The following is a 20478-nucleotide window of genomic DNA, read 5'->3' on the forward strand; positions in this document are numbered from 1 at the left end:
AACTACTACTACAACAAATATAAAATACTACTACAACTAATATAAACTACTACTACAACAAATATAAAATACTACTACAACTAATATAAACGACTACTACAACAAATATAAAATACTACTACAACAAATATAAAATACTACTACAACAAATTTAAACTACTACTACAACTAATTTAAACTACTACTACAACTAATATAAACTACTACTACAACTAATATAAACTACTAATACAACTACTACTAATTTTGGAATGAGATGTTTGACGAGCAGATGTCCACATACCTTTGGTCAGGTAGTGTGTATGTATGTAGACATATATTTAATAATACTATATATATATAATACTGTATAATAACATTAAGTCTGAATGTGGTGCAATTTCCTGGACACAAAATAGGATTAATGAATTATTGGTTCATGGGGTCTCCATTTTCTGCAGGTCAACATTTCTCTTTAATTGATTGAATTGAATAGGGATGACAGTACCCCTCAATGGCACGTGGCGGAGCTTAGGATAACAGAGAGCCGGGGCAGTAATTGAACAAATGTTTCAACAATTGGAAGTGTTGGTTTTACAACGAAAAGTTCTTCCGCGATTCCATCAAGACCGATTGATGAAATGCATCTTACGCAACACTTGATATCATCAGGGACAGCAATGGAAATAAGTCGTTGGATTTATTGCGCCGTCCTTGTCATAACGCTGCTATGGATATGCTTGCTTTTTAAACTGGCAAATTAAATTAATACAATTGAACACCCTTCTTTGCAGTGACCTCATCACTGCGGACCCGCCCACTCTGACATCATCAGCTCTATTTTTTACCTTTGACCCTGCACCTCCAAGGCCATGCGTCGCCTGTCGATGACCTCACTATTCGTCTGCTTCTGGTTGGCGCGGAGCGGTCAGTGTGACGCCAGCTTTCAGGACTCCATGGGAGAGCTGCACACAGAGTTCGCCGTCAGACTCTACCGAACGCTCAAAGAGACGGAGAATAACTCCAACCTGATCGCGTCGCCGCTGAGCGTCTCGCTGTCCTTGGGACTTCTGCAGCTGGGCGCCCGCGGCAACACGCTGGCACAACTGGAGGCGGCGCTGGGATATGACGTCAACGGTAAGACCCTCCGCCACGAGTGGCCTGTGTGATCCAGCATTTACAACCTCTGACCCCTTGGAACACATGTATGGCAGAGTTGGCATGGATTCGAATCCGACCCACTGCCCTTTGGCTCACCCTCCCCATGTTCCCCATCTTTCACAATGTACTATACTTTCAATCAAATAGAACCTATTATAAAAGGAGTGGGACTTTCCCAGAACCCACCACCAAGCAGAGCCCCTAAGAGTTCAAAAGGCATCCAGAGGAGTGCAGTAGGTTACTGGGCGGTCAGCCTACTGGGTGGTCAGGTTACTGGGTGGTCAGGTTACTGGGTGGTCAGCCTACTGGGTGGTCAGGTTACTGGGTGGTCAGGTTACTGGGTGGTCAGGCTACTGGGTGGTCAGGTTACTGGGTGGTCAGGTTACTGGGTGGTCAGACTACTGGGTGGTCAGGTTACTGGGTGGTCAGGTTACTGGGTGGTCAGACTACTGGGTGGTCAGGTTACTGGGTGGTCAGGTTACTGGGTGGTCAGACTACTGGGTGGTCAGGTTACTGGGTGGTCAGACTACTGGGTGGTCAGGTTACTGGGTGGTCAGACTACTGGGCGGTCAGGTTACTGGGTGGTCAGACTACTGGGTGGTCAGGTTACTGGGTGGTCAGACTACTGGGTGGTCAGGTTACTGGGTGGTCAGACTACTGGGTGGTCAGGTTACTGGGTGGTCAGACTACTGGGCGGTCAGGTTACTGGGTGGTCAGACTACTGGGTGGTCAGGTTACTGGGTGGTCAGACTAGTGGGTGGTCAGGTTACTGGGTGGTCAGACTACTGGGTGGTCAGGTTACTGGGTGGTCAGGGTACTGGGTGGTCAGGTTACTGGGTGGTCAGGTTACTGGGTGGTCAGGTTACTGGGTGGTCAGGCTACTGGGTGGTCCGGTTACTGGGTGGTCAGGTTACTGGGTGGTCAGGTTACTGGGTAGTCAGGGTACTGGGTGGTCAGACTACTGGGTGGTCAGGTTACTGGGTGGTCAGGGTACTGGGTGGTCAGACTACTGGGTGGTCAGGCTACTGGGTGGTCAGGTTATTGGGTGGTCAGACTACTGGGTGTGTAGGCTTGTGTTCAAAGCCCATTAGCAACACACCTTGTTCAACGAATCATGGTCTTAATGAGAAGTCGATTCTAAAGCAGTTTTAGTGCTGGGGTGGAACGAAACCCTGCATTTGTTTGCATACCCCTATTACTCTCCGGGACCAGTCAGTGGGGATGGGTGCCACAGCTGTCGATTGTTGGTATAACATGCTGTGCTGATACAAAGACAGAGCACTTTAAGTAACATCTAAGTGTGCGGTTTATTTTGCTCTCTATTATTGTTAGTTCAAGTGTTTCTGGGTGTGTGCATATACCATTCCTTTAAACTGGTGCTGGGCTATACCGTTGCTACGGGGCCCTGTGGGGCCGGCTGGCCCAGGCAAGGTAGAGTAGAGTGGTGTCTGGAGCTCTAATACCTGCCCCTGCTCTATAATCTGATTATTCAGAGGGTAATACTGAGACTCTGGGGTCGAAAGGCCACCGTGTTACACTGCAATAGTGACAGCAGACACTAAACAAGTAGAGTTCACAAGTCATGGGAAGGACTTACTCCAGGCAGGGACATAATAACATTTTCTCTTGATTTATTTAGCATACTTAATTGAACAACACAAAAAAGGTGCAGGTGGTAAGGTGTCAGAGTGAAGAAAACCAAGGGTGTTTTATACATGTGGTATGGATCTGGTGCCTCAAGTAGGCAGCAATGAATTTACCAATGCAGACCTGGATTAAATTGGCTTGGCTGACACCTGGTCTCTTTTTCACTCATTGATTCTAGCGGGAACCTTTCCACTTGGCCTAGCCACTGATTCCACTTCCTGTCTCTCCAGACATGCAGGTGCAGGACTTCCTGTTGCGGTCGCAGAGGGACGTGGGTAACTCCAGTCAAGGGGTGCGGCTCCAGCAGGCCTGCGCCCTATTCATCCAGACCGGCGTCCAGCTCCTTCCTGTTTTTACCCAGCATGCAGCAGCCCTGAGCAACAGCAGTCTGGTCCGAGCCAACTTCAGTCAGCACAACCAAACCCGCAGCCAGCTGCAACAGTGGGGACGTAACCACGGCACCGGTGAGCCGCTCCAGTCCGGTGGCAGCGGGGAGCTGTTTGGGTCTGGCGAGGCCCAGGGAGAGACCTCGTTGTGGGCCAAGCGGCTGCAGATGGCCCTGGTCAACACTGTAAACTTCCGGGGCGTGTGGCAGAAACAGTTCCTCTTCACAGACACCCAGAACCTTCCCTTCACCCTGTCGGACGGCAGCACCATCAAGGTGCCCATGATGCACCAGGCCACAGAGGTCAACTTTGGTAAGTAGTAGTTTATTTTAAAGGGACCATGTGCAATTAAAAGCACAGTTCAGACAGTGAAATATGCACCAGTGTTCCTTTTCACCCACAGTCCCTAGTGAGTACAGTACAGCAATAGTTTTCTGTCTGGACTTTTTTTTGCTGTAGTTGAACTTGTCAGTTCATCCCTTACATACTTATCGATTCATTACCTACATACTTATCGGTTCAACACTTACATACTTATCGATTCATTACCTACATACTTATCGATTCATTACCTACATACTTATCGATTCAACACTTACATACTTATCGATTCAACACTTACATACTTATCGATTCATTACCTACATACTTATCGATTCATTACCTACATACTTATCGATTCATTACCTACATACTTATCGATTCATTACCTACATACTTATCGATTCATTACCTACATACTTATCGGTTCAACACTTACATACTTATCGATTCATTACCTACATACTTATCGATTCATTACCTACATACTTATCGATTCAACACTTACATACTTATCGATTCAACACTTACATACTTATCGATTCATTACCCATACATCGATTCATTACCTCATACTTATCGATTCATTACCTACATACTTACATTCATTATCATACTTATCGGTTCAACACTTACATACTTATCGGTTCAACCTAGATACTTGTCGATTCATTACCTCATCACTTAGATGTTCAACACTTAGATACTTGTCAGTTCATCACTTACATACAGTCAAATCAAATCATCAAGCACAAAACAACACAATTAGAGTTTTGATTCATAGTATAGTAGACATTGTAAAGTGTTAATGTTTAGTGCTTCTGCCTGTGCATTGCTTCCTCTCTGGAGTTTTAGCCTGGGTATCTGTAAAGCACCTTGTGACAACTAACTGATGATGTGAAAAGGGCTTTATAAAATAAATGATTTTATTTAAAACGGTCCCTCCCTTGGTTTCCCTCTATGTGCAGGGCAGTTCCGCACCTTGTCAGACCAGCGTTACACAGTCCTGGAGCTGCCGTACCTGGGCCGTTCCCTCAGTCTGCTGGTGGCCCTGCCCAGTGACAGGAAGACACCTCTGTCCTCGCTGGAATCCCAGATAACACCCCGCGCTGTGGCCACTTGGGACACTGGCCTCCGTAGAACCAAGATGGATGTCCTCCTCCCCAGGTGCATGTTGATCTCAATATGTATTTATCTGAACTTTAGTTATACCAGGGTAGTCGCTAAATATATTTCCTAATCTTCATGGTGTCTGATCTACTGTAGCGTGGCAAAACAGGTGAATGGTAGAGTAACGGACTGGCTTTTACGTACAGGTTTAAAATGCAGAGTAGGTTCAACCTGAGGTTGGTTCTGCCGTCAATGGGGGTCAGAGACGCCTTCAACCCAATGGCAGCAGACTTCACCGGCATCTCAGGTACAGTACCCTCATTCGACTGCCTTATTCTGGGTTTTTATATGAGGTCCTGGTCCTAAGATCAGTTTGTGCATTTGCCTACTCCATTGTCAAGCCAATGTTGTTTTTTTTGCATGATAATTCCCTAAGGATACTGGCTGTTGGCCAGCTAACAGACTGGCACCCAGGCTAGAGAGCCAGGTCATCCTCAGGACAGATGATGGTCCAGGACTTACAGCATTGTGTTTGTTATCTCTCCACAGCAGAGGAAGGCCTGTATGTGTCAGATGCCTTTCATGAGGCCAGGATAGAGGTAACAGAGGACGGGACCAAGGCAGCGGCAGTAACCGCTATGGTGCTACTCAAACGATCCCGAGCTCCCGTCTTCAAAGCAGACAGACCTTTCTTCTTCCTCCTGCGACAAGTCAGCACAGGTAGGAGACCTACCATACAAACAATGGACAGATAGCTGACATGATCTGCGTGATTACTGACGTCACAGGAAAAGGAGGGCACTATTTGGCCGTTTTATTGCCGTTACAACATCACCTTGTTAGTTTGGTCTTCTATTTAGCATCTCTTTCTCTCTCCAGGATCTGTTCTATTTATGGGGCGTGTGATGAATCCAGCTGAACAGGCACCCTAGGACCCCCTCAACCATCCTGGGATCCCCTCAACCACCCTGGGACCCCTTCAACCACCCTAGGTCCTCCTCTACCACCCTGGGACCCCCCCCACCACCACCCTAGGACCCCCTCAACCACCCTGGGACCCCTTCAACCACCCTAGGACATCCTCAACCACCCTGGGACCCCCTCAACCACCCTAGGACCTCCTCTACCACCCTGGGACCCCCCACCCTAGGACCCCCTCAACCACCCTGGGACCCCCTCCACCACCCTAGGACCCCCTCAACCACCCTGGAACCCCCTCCACCACCCTAGGACCCCTTACCCCCTCAACCACCCTGAGACCCCCTCCACCACCCTAGGACCCCCTTACCCCTCAACCACCCTGGGACCCCCTCCACCACCCTAGGACCCCCTTACCCCTCCACCACCCTAGGACCCCCTCAACCAAACTGGGACCCCCTCCACCACCCTTAGGACCCCCTTACCCCCTCCACCACCCTATGACCCCCTCCACCACCCTAGGACCTCCTCCACCACCCTAGGACCTCCTCCACCACCATAGGACCTCCTCCACCACCCTAGGACCTCCTCCACCACCCTAGGACCTCCTCCACCACCCTAGGACCCCCTCCACCACCCTCAACCACCCTGGGACCCCCTCCACCATACCTTACCTCATATTCAACCTCAACCATTCTAAAGATCTACTTTGACTGTATATAACAATATGAATATGTATATATGAATAGTGTGTAAATAGTATTTTTGTTGTCTCTTGGTGTCTTTGCCTTATAAAACTGTTCAACTGTTCAACATCTTCTGTTGTTCTGTTCTATAACGGTTCTGTACTTTGTCATGTATTCGTACTCTTTATGTGGACCCCGGGGAAGAGTAGCTGCTGCGTGTGCAGTAGCTAATGGGGATCCTAATAAACTAAACTACCCATATTTATTGGGGACCAACAAGAGGGTCAAGACACTTCAGGAAGAGGAACAATATTTTTGTACATTGTAAATAAAATGTTAATACTTTGTGTTTTGCACCAAAAATGTTTTGGTCCATTTTTTCTCCTGCAGCTGTATTATAGGCCTTCCACTTCCTGTCTGATGCATGGTGTCACTTCCTGTCTGATGCATGGTGTCACTTCCTGTCTGATGCATGGTGCCACTTCCTGTCTGATGCATGGTGCCACTTCCTGGCTGATGCATGGTGCCACTTCCTGTCTTATGCATGGTGTCACTTCCTGTCTGATGCATGGTGTCACTTCCTGGCTGATGCATGGTGCCACTTCCTGTCTGATGCATGGTGTCACTTCCTGTCTGATGCATGGTGTCACTTCCTGGCTGATGCATGGTGTCACTTCCTGTCTGATGCATGGTGCCACTTCCTGTCTGATGCATGGTGTCACTTCCTGTCTGATGCATGGTGCCACTTCCTGGCTGATGCATGGTGTCACTTCCTGGCTGATGCATGGTGCCACTTCCTGTCTGATGCGTGGTGTCACTTCCTGGCTGATGCATGGTGTCACTTCCCGGAACTGACGTGTGGGGGCTAAATCCAGTATTGCTAAGGTAACCGACGTGTGAGGGCTAAATCCAGTATTGCTAAGGTAACTGACGTGTGAGGGCTAAATCTACTACTGCTAAGGTAACCGACGTGTGAGGGCTAAATCTACTACTGCTAAGGTAACCAACGTGTGAGGGCTAAATCTACTACTGCTAAGGTAACCAACGTGTGAGGGCTAAATCTACTACTGCTAAGGTAACCAACGTGTGAGGGCTAAATCTACTACTGCTAAGATAAAAACACACGTATCTACTCTTTGTAACGTTTCTGAGGTAGAATATACATTTAAAACAGATTTTTTTAGACTGAAATCTAAACTGTGAAACACAAGCACAAAAACTTGCCTCCAAATATGGAGTTGCAAGAGAGTGAAATGTGGGCTTCAGTTTGGTTGTACAGATGCAGTATAGTTTAGATGCCAAGGGCCATGCCAGGCGCAGGAAGTCAAGAGTGAGGAAGGTGGCCAACTCTTTCTATTGGTGAACACAGTAACAGAGTGTGTTTCTATTGGTGAACACAGTAACAGAGATTGTTTCTATTGGTGAACACAGTAACAGAGGGTGTTTCTATTGGTGAACACAGTAACAGAGTGTGTTTCTATTGGTGAACACAGTAACAGAGTGTGTTTCTATTGGTGAACACAGTAACAGAGTGTTTCTATTGGTGAACACAGTAACAGAGTGTGTTTCTATTGGTGAACACAGTAACAGAGTGTGTTTCTATTGGTGAACACAGTAACAGAGTGTGTTTCTATTGGTGAACACAGTAACAGAGTGTGTTTCTATTGGTGATTACAGTAAAGTAGTAGGTTTATTGGTGGAGTGGAGTGGCCTATCACAATTCTCAGGGAATTGAGACCAAACAGGGACGTCCCCACATAGCAAAAATACATCATAGAGACAGAGAGAGAGACAGAGGGATGAATATACAGAGAGAGAGACAGAGAGAGAGACAGAGAGACAGAGGGATAAATATAAAGAGAGAGAGACAGAGGGATGAATATAAAGAGAGAGAGAGACAGAGAGACAGAGAGACAGAGGGATAAATATAAAGAGAGAGAGAGAGAGAGACATAGGGATGAATATAAAGAGAGAGAGACAGAGAGAGAGACAGAGGGATAAATATAGAGAGACAGAGAGACAGAGGTATGAATATAAAGAGAGAGAGACAGAGAGACAGAGGGATGAATATAAAGAGAGAGAGACAGAGAGAGAGACAGAGAGAGAGAGAGAGAGAGAGAGAGAGAGAGAGAGAGAGAGAGAGAGACAGAGAGAGAGACAGAGGGATAAATATAAAGAGAGAGAGACAGAGAGACAGAGGGATAAATATAAAGAGAGAGACAGAGAGAGACAGAGAGAGACAGAGAGAGAGACAGAGAGAGACAGAGAGAGAGACAGAGAGAGAAGGATGAATATAAAGAGAGAGAGACAGAGAGACAGAGAGAGAGAGGGATGAATATAAAGAGAGAGAGACAGAGAGAGAGACAGAGAGACAGGGATGAATATAAAGAGAGAGAGAGACAGAGAGAGAGACAGAGGGATGAATATAAAGAGAGAGAAAAAAGGAAAGAAGACATTTCAAATGAGACAGAAATCAGTCTTTCAAAGCACTTCATGGTTACAGACGTGAGTGCTACGGGATCGGTAGTCATTTAGGCAGGTTGCCTTTGTGTTCTTGGGCACAGGGACTGATACAGAAATAGTAGACAGACACACAGGATAGAGAGTCTAGTTGAACTAAACAGAGCAGAGGGGTTTTTCGTTGTAATCACGTAGTGGAGTTCAGGAGTCATGTAAAGTGACAAAGGTATAAATTGAAGTTAGTCAAAACTCAAAACAAGCAGTCAGATAGTAATACAAAGAAGGGTTTCGGGACATCCTACAATCTAAGCTAGATACCCTCAATCTCATCCAAATTATCATGGAACCTACCAGGTACAACCCTGAATCCGTAAACACATGCACCCTCATAGATATCATCCTTACCAACCTGCCTTCTAAATACACCTCTGCTGTCTTCAACCAGGGTCGCAGCGATCACTGCCTCATTGCCTGTCTCCATAATGGGTCCGCGGTCAAACGACCACCCCTCATCACTGTCAAACGCTCCCTAAAACACTTCAGAGAGCAGGCCTTTCTAATCAGGGTATCCTGAAAGAAAAAAATGTAGAACCAGGAAAAGATATAACCCTTGGTTCACTCCAAACTTGCCTGCCCTTGACCAGCACAAAAACATCCTGTGGACGTTCTGCATTAGCATCAAATAGCCCCCGTGATGTGCAACTTTTCAGGGAAGTTAGGAACCAATATACACAGGCAGTTAGGAAAGCAAAGGCTAGCTTTTTTAAACAGAAATGTGCATCCTGTAGCACAAACTCCGAAAAGTTCCGGGACACTGTAAAGTCAATGGAGAATAAGAACACCTCCTCCCAGCTGCCCACTGCACTGAGACTAGGAAACACGGTCACCACCGATAAATCCATGATAATCGAGATTTTCAATAAGCATTTTTTCTATGGCTGGCCATGCTTTCCACCTGGCAACCTGTACCCTGGTCAACAGCTCTGCGCCCCCCGCAGCATCTTTCCCAAGCCTCCCCATTTCTCCTTCACCCAAATCCAGATAGCTGATCTTCTGAAAGAGCTGCAAAATCTGGACCCCTACAAAACAGCTAGGCTAGACAATCTGGACACTCTCTAAAATTATCCGCGGCAATTGTTGCAACCCCCTACTAGTTTCTCTTTCGTATCATCTGAGATCACCAAAGATTGGAAAGCTGTCGCGGTCATCCCCCTCTTCAAAGGGTGAGACACTCTAGACCCAAACTGTTACAGATCTATATCTAGCCTTCCCTGCCTTTCTAAGGTCTTCGAAAGCCAAGTTAACAAACAGATCACCGACTTTTTCGAATCCCACCGTATCTTCTTCGCTCTGAAATCTGGTTTCCGAGCTGGTCACCTCAGCCACACTCAAGGTCCTAAACGATATCTTAACCGCCATCGATAAGAAACATTACTGTGCAGCCGTATTCATTGATCTGGCCAAGGCTTTCGATTCTGTCAACCACCACATCCTCATCGGCAGACTCGACAGCCTTGGTTTCTCAAATGATTGCCTTGCCTGGTTCACCAACTACTTCTCTGATAGAGTTCAGTGTGTCAAATCGGAGGGTCTGCTGTCCGGACCTCTGGCAGTCTCTATGGGGGTGCCACAGGGTTCAATTCTTGGACCGACTCTCTTCTTTGTATACATCAATGAGGTCGCTCTTGCTGCTGGTGAGTCCCTGATCCACCTCTACGCAGACGACACCATTCTGTATACTTCCGGCCCTTCTTTGGACACTGTGTTAACAACCCTCCAGGCAAGCTTCAATGCCATACAACTCTCCTTCCGTGGCCTCCAATTGCTCTTAAATACAAGTAAAACTAAATCCATGCTCTTCAACCGATCGCTACCTGCACCTACCCGCCTGTCCAACATCACTACTCTGGACGGCTCTGACTTAGAATACGTGGACAACTACAAATACTTAGGTGTCTGGTTAGACTGTAAACTCTCCTTCCAGACCCATATCAAACATCTCCAATCCAAAGTTAAATCTAGAATTGGCTTCCTATTTCGCAACAAAGCATCCTTCACTCATGCTGCCAAACATACCCTTGTAAAACTGACCATCCTACCAATCCTCGACTTTGGCGATGTCATTTACAAAATAGCCTCCAATACCCTACTCAACAAATTGGATGCAGTCTATCACAGTGCAATCCGTTTGTCACCAAAGCCCCATATACTACCCACCATTGCGACCTGTACACTCTCGTTGGCTGGCCCTCGCTTCATACTCGTCGCCAAACCCACTGGCTCCATGTCATCTACAAGACCCTGCTAGGTAAAGTCCCCCCTTATCTCAGCTCGCTAGTCACCATAGCATCTCCCACCTGTAGCACACGCTCCAGCAGGTATATCTCTCTGGTCACCCCCAAAACCAATTCTTTCTTTGGCCGCCTCTCCTTCCAGTTCTCTGCTGCCAGTGACTGGAACGAACTGCAAAAATCTCTGAAACTGGAAACACTTATCTCCCTCACTAGCTTTAAGCACCAACTGTCAGAGCATCTTACAGATTACTGCACCTGTACATAGCCCACCTATAATTTAGCCCAAGCAACTACCTCTTTCCCAACTGTCTTTAATTTATTTATTTATTTTGCTCCTTTGCACCCCATTATTTTTATGTCTACTTTGCACATTCTTCCATTGCAAAACTACCATTCCAGTGTTTTACTTGCTATATTGTATTTACTTTGCCACCATGGCCTTTTTTGCCTTTACCTCCCTTCTCACCTCATTTGCTCACATTGTATATAGACTTGTTTATACTGTATTATTGACTGTATGTTTGTTTTACTCCATGTGTAACTCTGTGTCGTTGTATCTGTCGAACTGCTTTGCTTTATCTTGGTCAGGTCGCAATTGTAAATGAGAACTTGTTCTCAACTTGCCTACCTGGTGAAATAAAAAAAATATAAAAAAATGTATATAAACAAAAATGCAGATAAAGCTATTAAAGGCTTCACAATTCATAGAGGTCATGTTAACTGACTGATATCATCTCATATACCAAAGCGTATAAAATCTCCTAAACCTGTTTTAATCTCAGACCGTCACCCCCAAACCCTATCCCCCCCCCCCCCATAGGGAAAACTGAACTAACAACACATTTCTTGATTTTAGAACTACAAGCGGGCGAGTTTAATAGCACAGCGTTTAAAAACGCAGCCACATGAGGTTAGTGGCACCTTAATTGAGGACACCGGAACCAGTGGAACGGTATCATATTTCAAGTGTTTCCGTTTGCGCCGTTCGGGCCTTTATAAAGAGACATTCTCCCCTCAGCAACCTCCTGTGCCAGAGGGCAACATCGAGAGACTTCCAGGAACACTTGCCAAACACCAGGTTTGAGAAGTCAACGAGAGAAGTTAAACATTTTCCCTTGGTTCATAATGTTATTACTCCAAACTCTTGAAAGTTACAAACGGACACGTTTTAAAACATTTCGCCTGCCTACAGAGGGACAATATCGGTTCGCTAATACAGGACAAGTGAAGGCCCAATGCACAACTTTTATAAAGACAAAAATCAAATATAGATTTTTTCTCTCCAATTTGTCAGGGGTTACTGCAGCACACCTACTTCCAGCGGCTTTAAACTTTCTAAAAATGACTCGTTTCTAGATAATAAATCAATGTTGCTTTTCCTGCCCTGAAGAAGGAAACAATCCACCACGTGTCTGAATACAGAACCAGATATCGTGAAACGCAGCTGCCGAACTAACGCGAGATTTCAGATTTCCACAGCTGCCGAACTAACGCGAGATTTCAGCTTTCCACAGCTGCCGAACTAACGCGAGATTTCAGATTTCTGACCGTTTGAAAACTTGAGTTGGGGTTCTTCAACTTTATTAGCTTCTCTGGTGTCTAGCTGTTCACCAGGTTTGGTATAATCGGTGGTCTTTAAGTTTAGGATGGAATTTCAAGGTGGGTAAATAATTCATTTTTTTCTCTCTCTCTCTCAATCTAACAAACTAAACAGATACAGAAACGTTGCTCGTTAGTTATAAGCTAGCTAGCTAGCTAACGACGTTAGCATGGTCACATGAGTTAGCCAACTAGTTGGTTTTCTGTACCGCTAACGTTAGTGTCTTAGAGTAAGTACAATGTTTACTTTTGAGCCCAACATTCAGAGAATGTCAACAAACAAAAGCCATCTCTGGTGGCCAAAGTTAAGTTAGCTAGTGAAGCGAACCAACTAACGTTAGCTAGCTAACACGTTTGTCATGGTGACTGGTCAGTTAGCTACATTAGCTAGCTAGTTATTGTTGGAATGTTTTATAGTTAGCTCACAAAGTCAGCTACTAAGGTTGCCAGTTAGTGACTTTGATGATTAGCTAAAAGCAGAGTTTTTGAAATTAGCATCTGATCTATTTTGCTAACCGTGTGGAGGAAGGAAAGGCTATAGACTAAGTAAGTAGTTAACTAATAACACAAGAGCCATAGCGAGGTACCTGTATGCTAACAACTAGCTAGCTTACTTATTCATTAACTTCTCTATCTAACGTTATCTGCCATCTGTCCCTAGGCACGGAACCAATGACTCTGGGTTCCCCGACATCACCCAAGTCCGGCCCGGGCGCCCAGTTTCTCCCCGGGTTTTTGATGGGGGATCTGCCAGCGCCTATCACACCCCAGCCTCGGTCATTTGGAGTCATGGATATGAGGTCACCACTTCAAACAGGTGAGTGATGTTTTACTTTTGGGGGTAATTTATCATTCACTAAAACAATTAAATAGCTAGCGGACTTTCTAATCTATCATATATAATTACCCCCCCCTCCCCTTCATAGCGTGATAGGCCTAACTTAGTTTAAAACAACTACTTTTGTGGTTACTATCAGATCTGTTACATTCACTTTCTGTGTTGTAAAATGGCAACATATAGAGCCACCTAACAGTCTCTCCTCTACAGCAACATTTCCAATTGATTCCTGACTGTTTCTCTAACTCTTTCTCTGTTAGGTGGCTCTCCCCCTCAACCTGTGGTTCCTACACCCAAAGACAAGAGTGGGGCCCCTCCAGTCAGGAGTATCTATGATGACCTCTCCTGTCCCGCTGTCGGGATGTCCCCTATGGGTGCACATAAACAGGTACGTTTTAACAGAGTAGGTTCCATCCCTCTCCGGACCTGGGCATGAACCCAGGACCTTGGTACAACAACACTACACTCTCAGACAGTGGTCTAATAGCCTGGTCACTGGTCTGGACACCTTACACAGACAGTGGTCTAATAGCCTGGTCACTAGTCTGGACACCTTACACAGACAGTGGTCTAATAGCCTGGTCACTAGTCTGGACACCTTACACAGACAGTGGTCTAATAGCCTGGTCACTAGTCTGGACACCTTACACAGACAGTGGTCTAATAGCCTGGTCACTAGTCTGGACACCTTACACAGACAGTGGTCTAATAGCCTGGTCACTAGTCTGGACACCTTACACAGACAGTGGTCTAATAGCCTGGTCACTAGTCTGGACACCTTACACAGACAGTGGTCTAATAGCCTGGTCACTAGTCTGGACACCTACACAGACAGTGGTCAGTCACAGTCTGGTTACACAGACAGTGGTCTAATAGCCTGGTCACTAGTCTGGACACCTTACACAGACAGTGGTCTAATAGCCTGGTCACTAGCCTGGTCACTAGGACACCTTACACAGACAGTGGTCTAATAGCCTGGTCACTAGTCTGGACACCTTACACAGACAGTGGTCTAATAGCCTGGTCACTAGTCTGGACACCTTACACAGACAGTGGTCTAATAGCCTGGTCACTAGTCTGGACACCTTACACAGACAGTGGTCTAATAGCCTGGTCACTAGTCTGGACACCTTACACAGACAGTGGTCTAATAGCCTGGTCACTAGTCTGGACACCTTAGCCTGGTCACAGACAGTGGTCTAATAGCCTGGTCACTAGTGGTCTGGACACCTTACACAGACAGTGGTCTAATAGCCTGGTCACTAGTCTGGACACCTTACACAGACAGTGGTCAGTCACAGTGGACACCTTCACAGACAGTGGTCTAATAGCCTGGTCACTAGTCTGGACACCTTACACAGACAGTGGTCTAATAGCCTGGTCACTAGTCTGGACACCTTACACAGACAGTGGTCTAATAGCCTGGTCACTAGTCTGGACACCTTACACAGACAGTGGTCTAATAGCCTGGTCACTAGTCTGGACACCTTACACAGACAGTGGTCTAATAGCCTGGTCACTAGTCTGGACACCTTACACAGACAGTGGTCTAATAGCCTGGTCACTAGTCTGGACACCTTACACAGACAGTGGTCTAATAGCCTGGTCACTAGTCTGGACACCTTACACAGACAGTGGTCTAATAGCCTGGTCACTAGTCTGGACACCTTACACAGACAGTGGTCTAATAGTGGTCTAATACACAGACAGTGGTCTAATAGCCTGGTCACTAGTCTGGACACCTTACACAGACAGTGGTCTAATAGCCTGGTCACTAGTCTGGACACCTTACACAGACAGTGGTCTAATAGCCTGGTCACTAGTCTGGACACCTTACACAGACAGTGGTCTAATAGCCTGGTCACTAGTCTGGACACCTTACACAGACAGTGGTCTAATAGCCTGGTCACTAGTCTGGACACCTTACACAGACAGTGGTAGCCTGGGTCTCTACACAGACAGTGGTCTAATAGCCTGGTCACTAGTCTACACAGACAGTGGTCTAATAGCCTGGTCACTAGTCTGGACACCTTACACAGACAGTGGTCTAATAGCCTGGTCACTAGTCTGGACACCTTACACAGACAGTGGTCTAATAGCCTGGTCACTAGTCTGGACACCTTACACAGACAGTGGTCTAATAGCCTGGTCACTAGTCTGGACACCTTACACAGACAGTGGTCTAATAGCCTGGTCACTAGTCTGGACAGACAGTGGTCTAATAGCCTGGTCACTAGTCTGGACACCTTACACAGACAGTGGTCTAATAGCCTGGTCACTAGTCTGGACACCTTACACAGACAGTGGTCTAATAGCCTGGTCACTAGTCTGGACACCTTACACAGACAGTGGTCTAATAGCCTGGTCACTGGTCTGGACAGTGAGCAGGAAAGCTGTGGACCCACTGGTCTGGTAACCCTTCCTTTCGGCTTTGAAGCGGGCGCATTGATTGGTTCTCTAACTTTTTTCCCATGGGGGATTGAGGCCGCTCGGTTGTACAATCAAGGTGGTGGCACTCGGGTGCTGTGTGTTGGTTTTTGAGTGAGTGACACAGAGGTGAACCAATAGTACAGCTCCCTTAATTTTCGATCCCATCAAAAAGTCTATTCAGACTCTGGAGTCATCACCCTGACCCTTTAGTCCCTCTGGAGTCTGTGGCTTTGGAGTGGCTTTAGCCAGGGAAGTGTTCTAACCAATCGCTAGTCTTATTTTTATTTTACCTTTATTTAACCAGGCAAGTCAGTTAAGAACAAATTCTTATTTTCAATGACTGCCTAGGAACAGTGGGTTAACTGCATGTTCAGGGGCAGAACGACAGATTTGTACCTTGTCAGCTCGGGGGTTTGAACTTGCAACCTTCAGGTTACTAGTCCAACGCTCTAACCACTAGGCTACCCTGCCACCTCTACACTCTAACCACTAGGCTACCCTGCCGCCTCTACACTCTAATCACTAGGCTACCCTGCCACCTCTACACTCTAACCACTAGGCTACCCTGCCGCCTCTACACTCTAATCACTAGGCTACCCTGCCACCTCTACACTCTAACCACTAGGCTACCCTGCCGCCTCTACACTCTAACCACTAGGTTACCCTGCCGCTAGTGATTCTACACATGCTACATTAGCATCTCACCAGAAGCGTTTGATTTTGAGTAGTGTGTCTGCATCAGGAGGACATGTAATCACCTGGGTGTTTTCTTCTCTCAGCCATTCTCAATGATGCACACCCCGCTGTCTGGCTATATGGCAGTCACACCAGGAACCGGTGAGATTTATTTATTAATTCTTCACACTTGTTTGTACAAACTTGTCTTTTAGATTTACTACGAGAGGGAATTCATAGGTATGTCCTAATGTCGTCCTCTGTTCAGCGTCCAGTCTATTTAGTCCTACTACCATCGGGCAACAGGCGAAGTCAACTATGTCTCCAGCCCAAGTAGACCCTTTCTTCACTCAGGGAGACGCACTGTCTTCTGAAGACCATCTAGATGATACATGGGTCACTGTATTTGGGTAAGTTCCTGGTATTGTACCCTCTAATATCTACAGGTGACTGCCTAAAAAAACAGGTGTCTCGTTAAAAGAGACAACATTAAGAAACATGAATATTTCAGTCTTTTGGGGGGGTTTGTGGTTCAATGTTGTAGTTACTGGTGTTTGTCCACCAAGAGACACCGTAGGAACAAAGCCAGTATTACTTCCTCAAAAATAATCAGAATCTAAGATGAGGCTGTACTGATGGGGCAGGTCTGTCCCACTGTCTAGTATTCTGCAGTCGGATTGGATAACGCACAATCGTATAGCTGTGTTCCCCGTGTTGGTGAGCATTGAATAAAACGAGCCTATTTACACTTGGTAGTCAATTTGGACAATATAATACATTTTTCTGGCTATTGTCAATGCCACATAGAAAACAGGCAGACATCAGGAGTTGTTTATTGCCTTCAATTGCTCTTTAGTAGGATGTTGGGCCTCCACCAGCCAGCCCTGGTCCAGGTATCTCAATTCAATAGAACTCTATTTGAATTATTGTTATGGCTGCAGGGTAGTATATTGCTATCTAAAGGTAAATGCCAAAGTAAAGGAAACACCAACATATAGTCTTTTAATAGGGTCGTTGGGCCTCCACCAATCAGAACGGCTTCAACCCACCTTGGCATAGATTCTACAAGTGTCTAGATCTCTATTGGAGGGATGTGACATCATTCTTCCCACGAGAAATGCCATCATTTGGTGTTTTGTTGACGGTGGTGGAAAACAGGAGTCGCTCCACTATCTCCCGTAAAGTGTTCAATTGGGTTGAGATCTGGTGAGTGAGATGGCTGTGACATATGGTTTACATAGTTTTTCATGCTCATCAAATCATTCAGTGACCACTCGTGCCCTGTGGATGGCGGCAATTTTTTTAAACCTTTATTTAGCGAGGCAAGTCGGTTAAGAACAAATTCTTATTTTCAATGACTGCCTAGGAACAGTGGGTTAACTGGCCTAGGAACAGTGGGTTAACTGGCCTAGGAACAATGGGTTAACTGGCCTAGGAAAAGTGGGTTAACTGGTCTAGGAACAGTGGGTTAACTGCCTGTTCAGGGTCAGAACGACAGATTTGTACCTTGTCAGCTCGGGGGTTTGAACTTGCAACCTTCCGGTCACTAGTCCAACGCTCTAACCACTAGGCTACGCTGCCGCCCCATTGTCATCCTATGGGACCATAGCCATGGTATCCAAAATAATAGCCTGCCCAGCATTTTACTCATGACCCCAAGCGTGTATAATCAACTCGGAAATCCCTCCTTTCAATATAGTTTGTATCCCTCGTTCACTCGAGTGTTTCCTTTATTTGGGCAGTTGCCTGTACCTTTTTAACTGTTGAAATAATTTGTGTTCGTTTTTTAGCTCACCTGGTTTCCCAGAGGGCCGGAGTTTTCACTGTAGGACCAATCAAATTTGTCTCCAACGTGCAAACTCCGATTCACTTGCTGCCCTGGGTGACCTTAAAGCAGATGCACCGAATGTGTCTGATCTGTAGATGACAATGCTGCACCTCTGGATATCTATTGTTGAGGTGAAAATGAACAACTTCCTGTATGTGTAATACTCCTTTTTAAAATTTATTTGAATAAAAACAGGTTTCCTCCTGCCTCTGCGTCTTATATTCTGTTGCAGTTCGCCCAGTATGGAAACATAACGAAACACGTGGTAAGAATATTTTCATTCTTTGAAAAGGAAATTTAAAGTGTGTGTTCTGTTTCACCGTTCTGTTCTCTTGTTGTACTAGATGTCCAATACTGGTAACTGGATGCACATTCAATATCAGTCTAGACTCCAAGCAAGAAAAGCTCTTAGTAAAGACGGGAAGATTTTTGCCGAGGCTATAATGATTGGTGTTAAACCATGCATCGATAAGGTAAGTCGCACCTGGGTCCATTTTTAAATTAGGAACACTCATTAGTGATAATATAAATTTTAATTTGGCTGAATAATTTTGCACGCCCAATTTTTCAGTTTTTGATTTGTTAAAAAAGTTTGAAATATCCAATAAATGTCGTTCCACTTCATGATTGTGTCCCACTTGTTGTTGATTCTTCACAAAAAAAATACAGTTTTACATCTTTATGTTTGATGCCTGAAATGTGGCAAAAGGTCGCAAAGTTCAAGGGGGCCGAAAACTTTCGCAAGGCACTGTATCAAATCATTAATTAAGATGTGTGTGTGTGTCTGTCTCTCAGAATGTGATGGAGAGCTCAGACCGAGGCTCTACCTCCTCTGGCTCAGTGTTTACTCCTCCAGTCAGAAATGGAACCCCCAGCCACCATGTCTATACACCTCGCTCCTCTATGAGGCCCCTCAGTGCAGCCTACAAGGCCTCCAGCAGTGACTACCAGGTAGGATCGGGGGGTTTCGTCATTAAATACTTTTGCCAAACCAACAGAAGTTGTAAGGCCGTCTTAAAGACGAGGACCAAGGCGCTCTTCGTCATATAATTAAAATGCCGTTATTGTCACGGCATGAACACGGAACAAACATTTTTAAAAACTCTTGACGTGTTTCGAACGCACCTTGGAGGACTACAGGGCTGTGTGTCCGCTGGGGGGCCTGTGTGTCCGCTGGGGGGCCTGTGTGTCCGCTGGGGGGGGGCCTGTGTGTCCGCTGGGGGGCCTGTGTCCGCTGGGGGGGGGGGGGCCTGTGTCCGCTGTCCGGGGGGCCTGTGTGTCCGCTGGGGGGCCTGTGTGTCCGCTGGGGGGGGGGCCTGTGTGTCCTCTTGTCCGGGGGGGCCTGTGTGTCCCCTTGTGTGGGGGGTACAATGCACTCTCTGCATACTACATTATTTATAGTAGTTAAAAGTAGTGTGCGGATTGGTTTCCTTTTTAAAAATGTAACAATACATTTCAGTCCTAATGTCATCGAGTGATCACTGTTTCTATGGGCATGGGGACCGACGTGGAATTCACCAACCGTGTTACACTTCTGCTTTCAGGTGGTGGCAGACGAACAGACCCCAAGGAAAGACGACAGTTTGGTTTCTAAAGCGATGGAGTACATGTTTGGCTGGTGAGACGGTCTCCTCCGATTGGCCCGAGCGCTTTTTATATTATTAAAAACAGGGGGGGGGAGACCCAACAGCAGCCTTCTGTCATCACTGTGTTGTGTCCTAAATGGTACCCTAATGGCCCAATTGACCCTGGTCAAAAGTAGTGCACTACATAGGGAATAGGGTTCCATAGGGCTCTGGTCTAAAGTAGTGCACTACATAGGGAGTAGGGGGTAACATTTGGGGATCATCCAGTGTGTCAGTGATTTGGGGGAACCAAGCCGATGTGGATTTCCTCAACCCTGCGACGACTATACATTATGGGGATTTGGGGGAACCAAGGGGATTTGACTATACATTATGTGGGGATTTGAGTGGACGGGATTTTGACTAAACAAACACCGGATATTGTATGTTGACATTGAATGAAGTGTTGTTGTTTGTGTGTACAGACGTCACAGTGTTGACCTGAAGAACATATAACTGCATATTTTCTTATTTGCTATTTGTCCTCTTGAGGATAATTTTTATTTTAAGGCTCTTTCATA

General features: G+C 46.1%; 2 protein-coding genes across 4 annotated transcripts in view; both read left to right on the forward strand.

Moving 5' to 3' along the window:
* Nucleotides 1-5754, forward strand: part of LOC124043031 (probable serpin E3) — a 6692-nt gene extending 938 nt beyond the window's left edge. Inside the window, exons 2-7 of one of the 2 annotated variants that reach the window (XM_046361216.1) lie at nt 774-1116; nt 3018-3485; nt 4463-4661; nt 4811-4911; nt 5157-5324; nt 5484-5754. In XM_046361216.1, coding sequence (XP_046217172.1) covers nt 852-1116; nt 3018-3485; nt 4463-4661; nt 4811-4911; nt 5157-5324; nt 5484-5536 — 1254 coding nt within the window. In that variant the 5' untranslated portion in view covers nt 774-851 and the 3' untranslated portion in view covers nt 5537-5754. Of the gene's footprint in view, nt 1-773; nt 1117-3017; nt 3486-4462; nt 4662-4810; nt 4912-5153; nt 5325-5483 lie in introns of both variants that reach the window. The other variant, XM_046361215.1, reaches the window with a different exon arrangement.
* Nucleotides 5755-11948: 6194 nt separating this feature from the next.
* On the forward strand, nt 11949-20247 carry nup35 (nucleoporin 35). Of its 2 annotated transcripts, none has more exons than XM_046363941.1 (9): nt 11949-12040; nt 13223-13378; nt 13660-13787; nt 16609-16666; nt 16773-16914; nt 18528-18597; nt 18677-18805; nt 19128-19283; nt 19877-20247. In XM_046363941.1, exons 2-9 carry the CDS (start codon nt 13234-13236, stop codon nt 19952-19954), a joined length of 906 nt encoding a protein of 301 aa, XP_046219897.1. In that variant the 5' UTR covers nt 11949-12040; nt 13223-13233; the 3' UTR covers nt 19955-20247. The 2 variants fall into 2 exon arrangements, with proteins under 2 accessions (XP_046219897.1, XP_046219896.1); XM_046363940.1 differs by lacking the exon at nt 11949-12040 and adding an exon at nt 12470-12621.
* The last annotated feature ends 231 nt before the right edge of the window (nt 20248-20478 follow it).

The sequence above is a fragment of the Oncorhynchus gorbuscha genome, linkage group LG09, assembly GCF_021184085.1.
Source record: "Oncorhynchus gorbuscha isolate QuinsamMale2020 ecotype Even-year linkage group LG09, OgorEven_v1.0, whole genome shotgun sequence".
NCBI classification, from domain to species: Eukaryota; Metazoa; Chordata; class Actinopteri; order Salmoniformes; family Salmonidae; genus Oncorhynchus; species Oncorhynchus gorbuscha.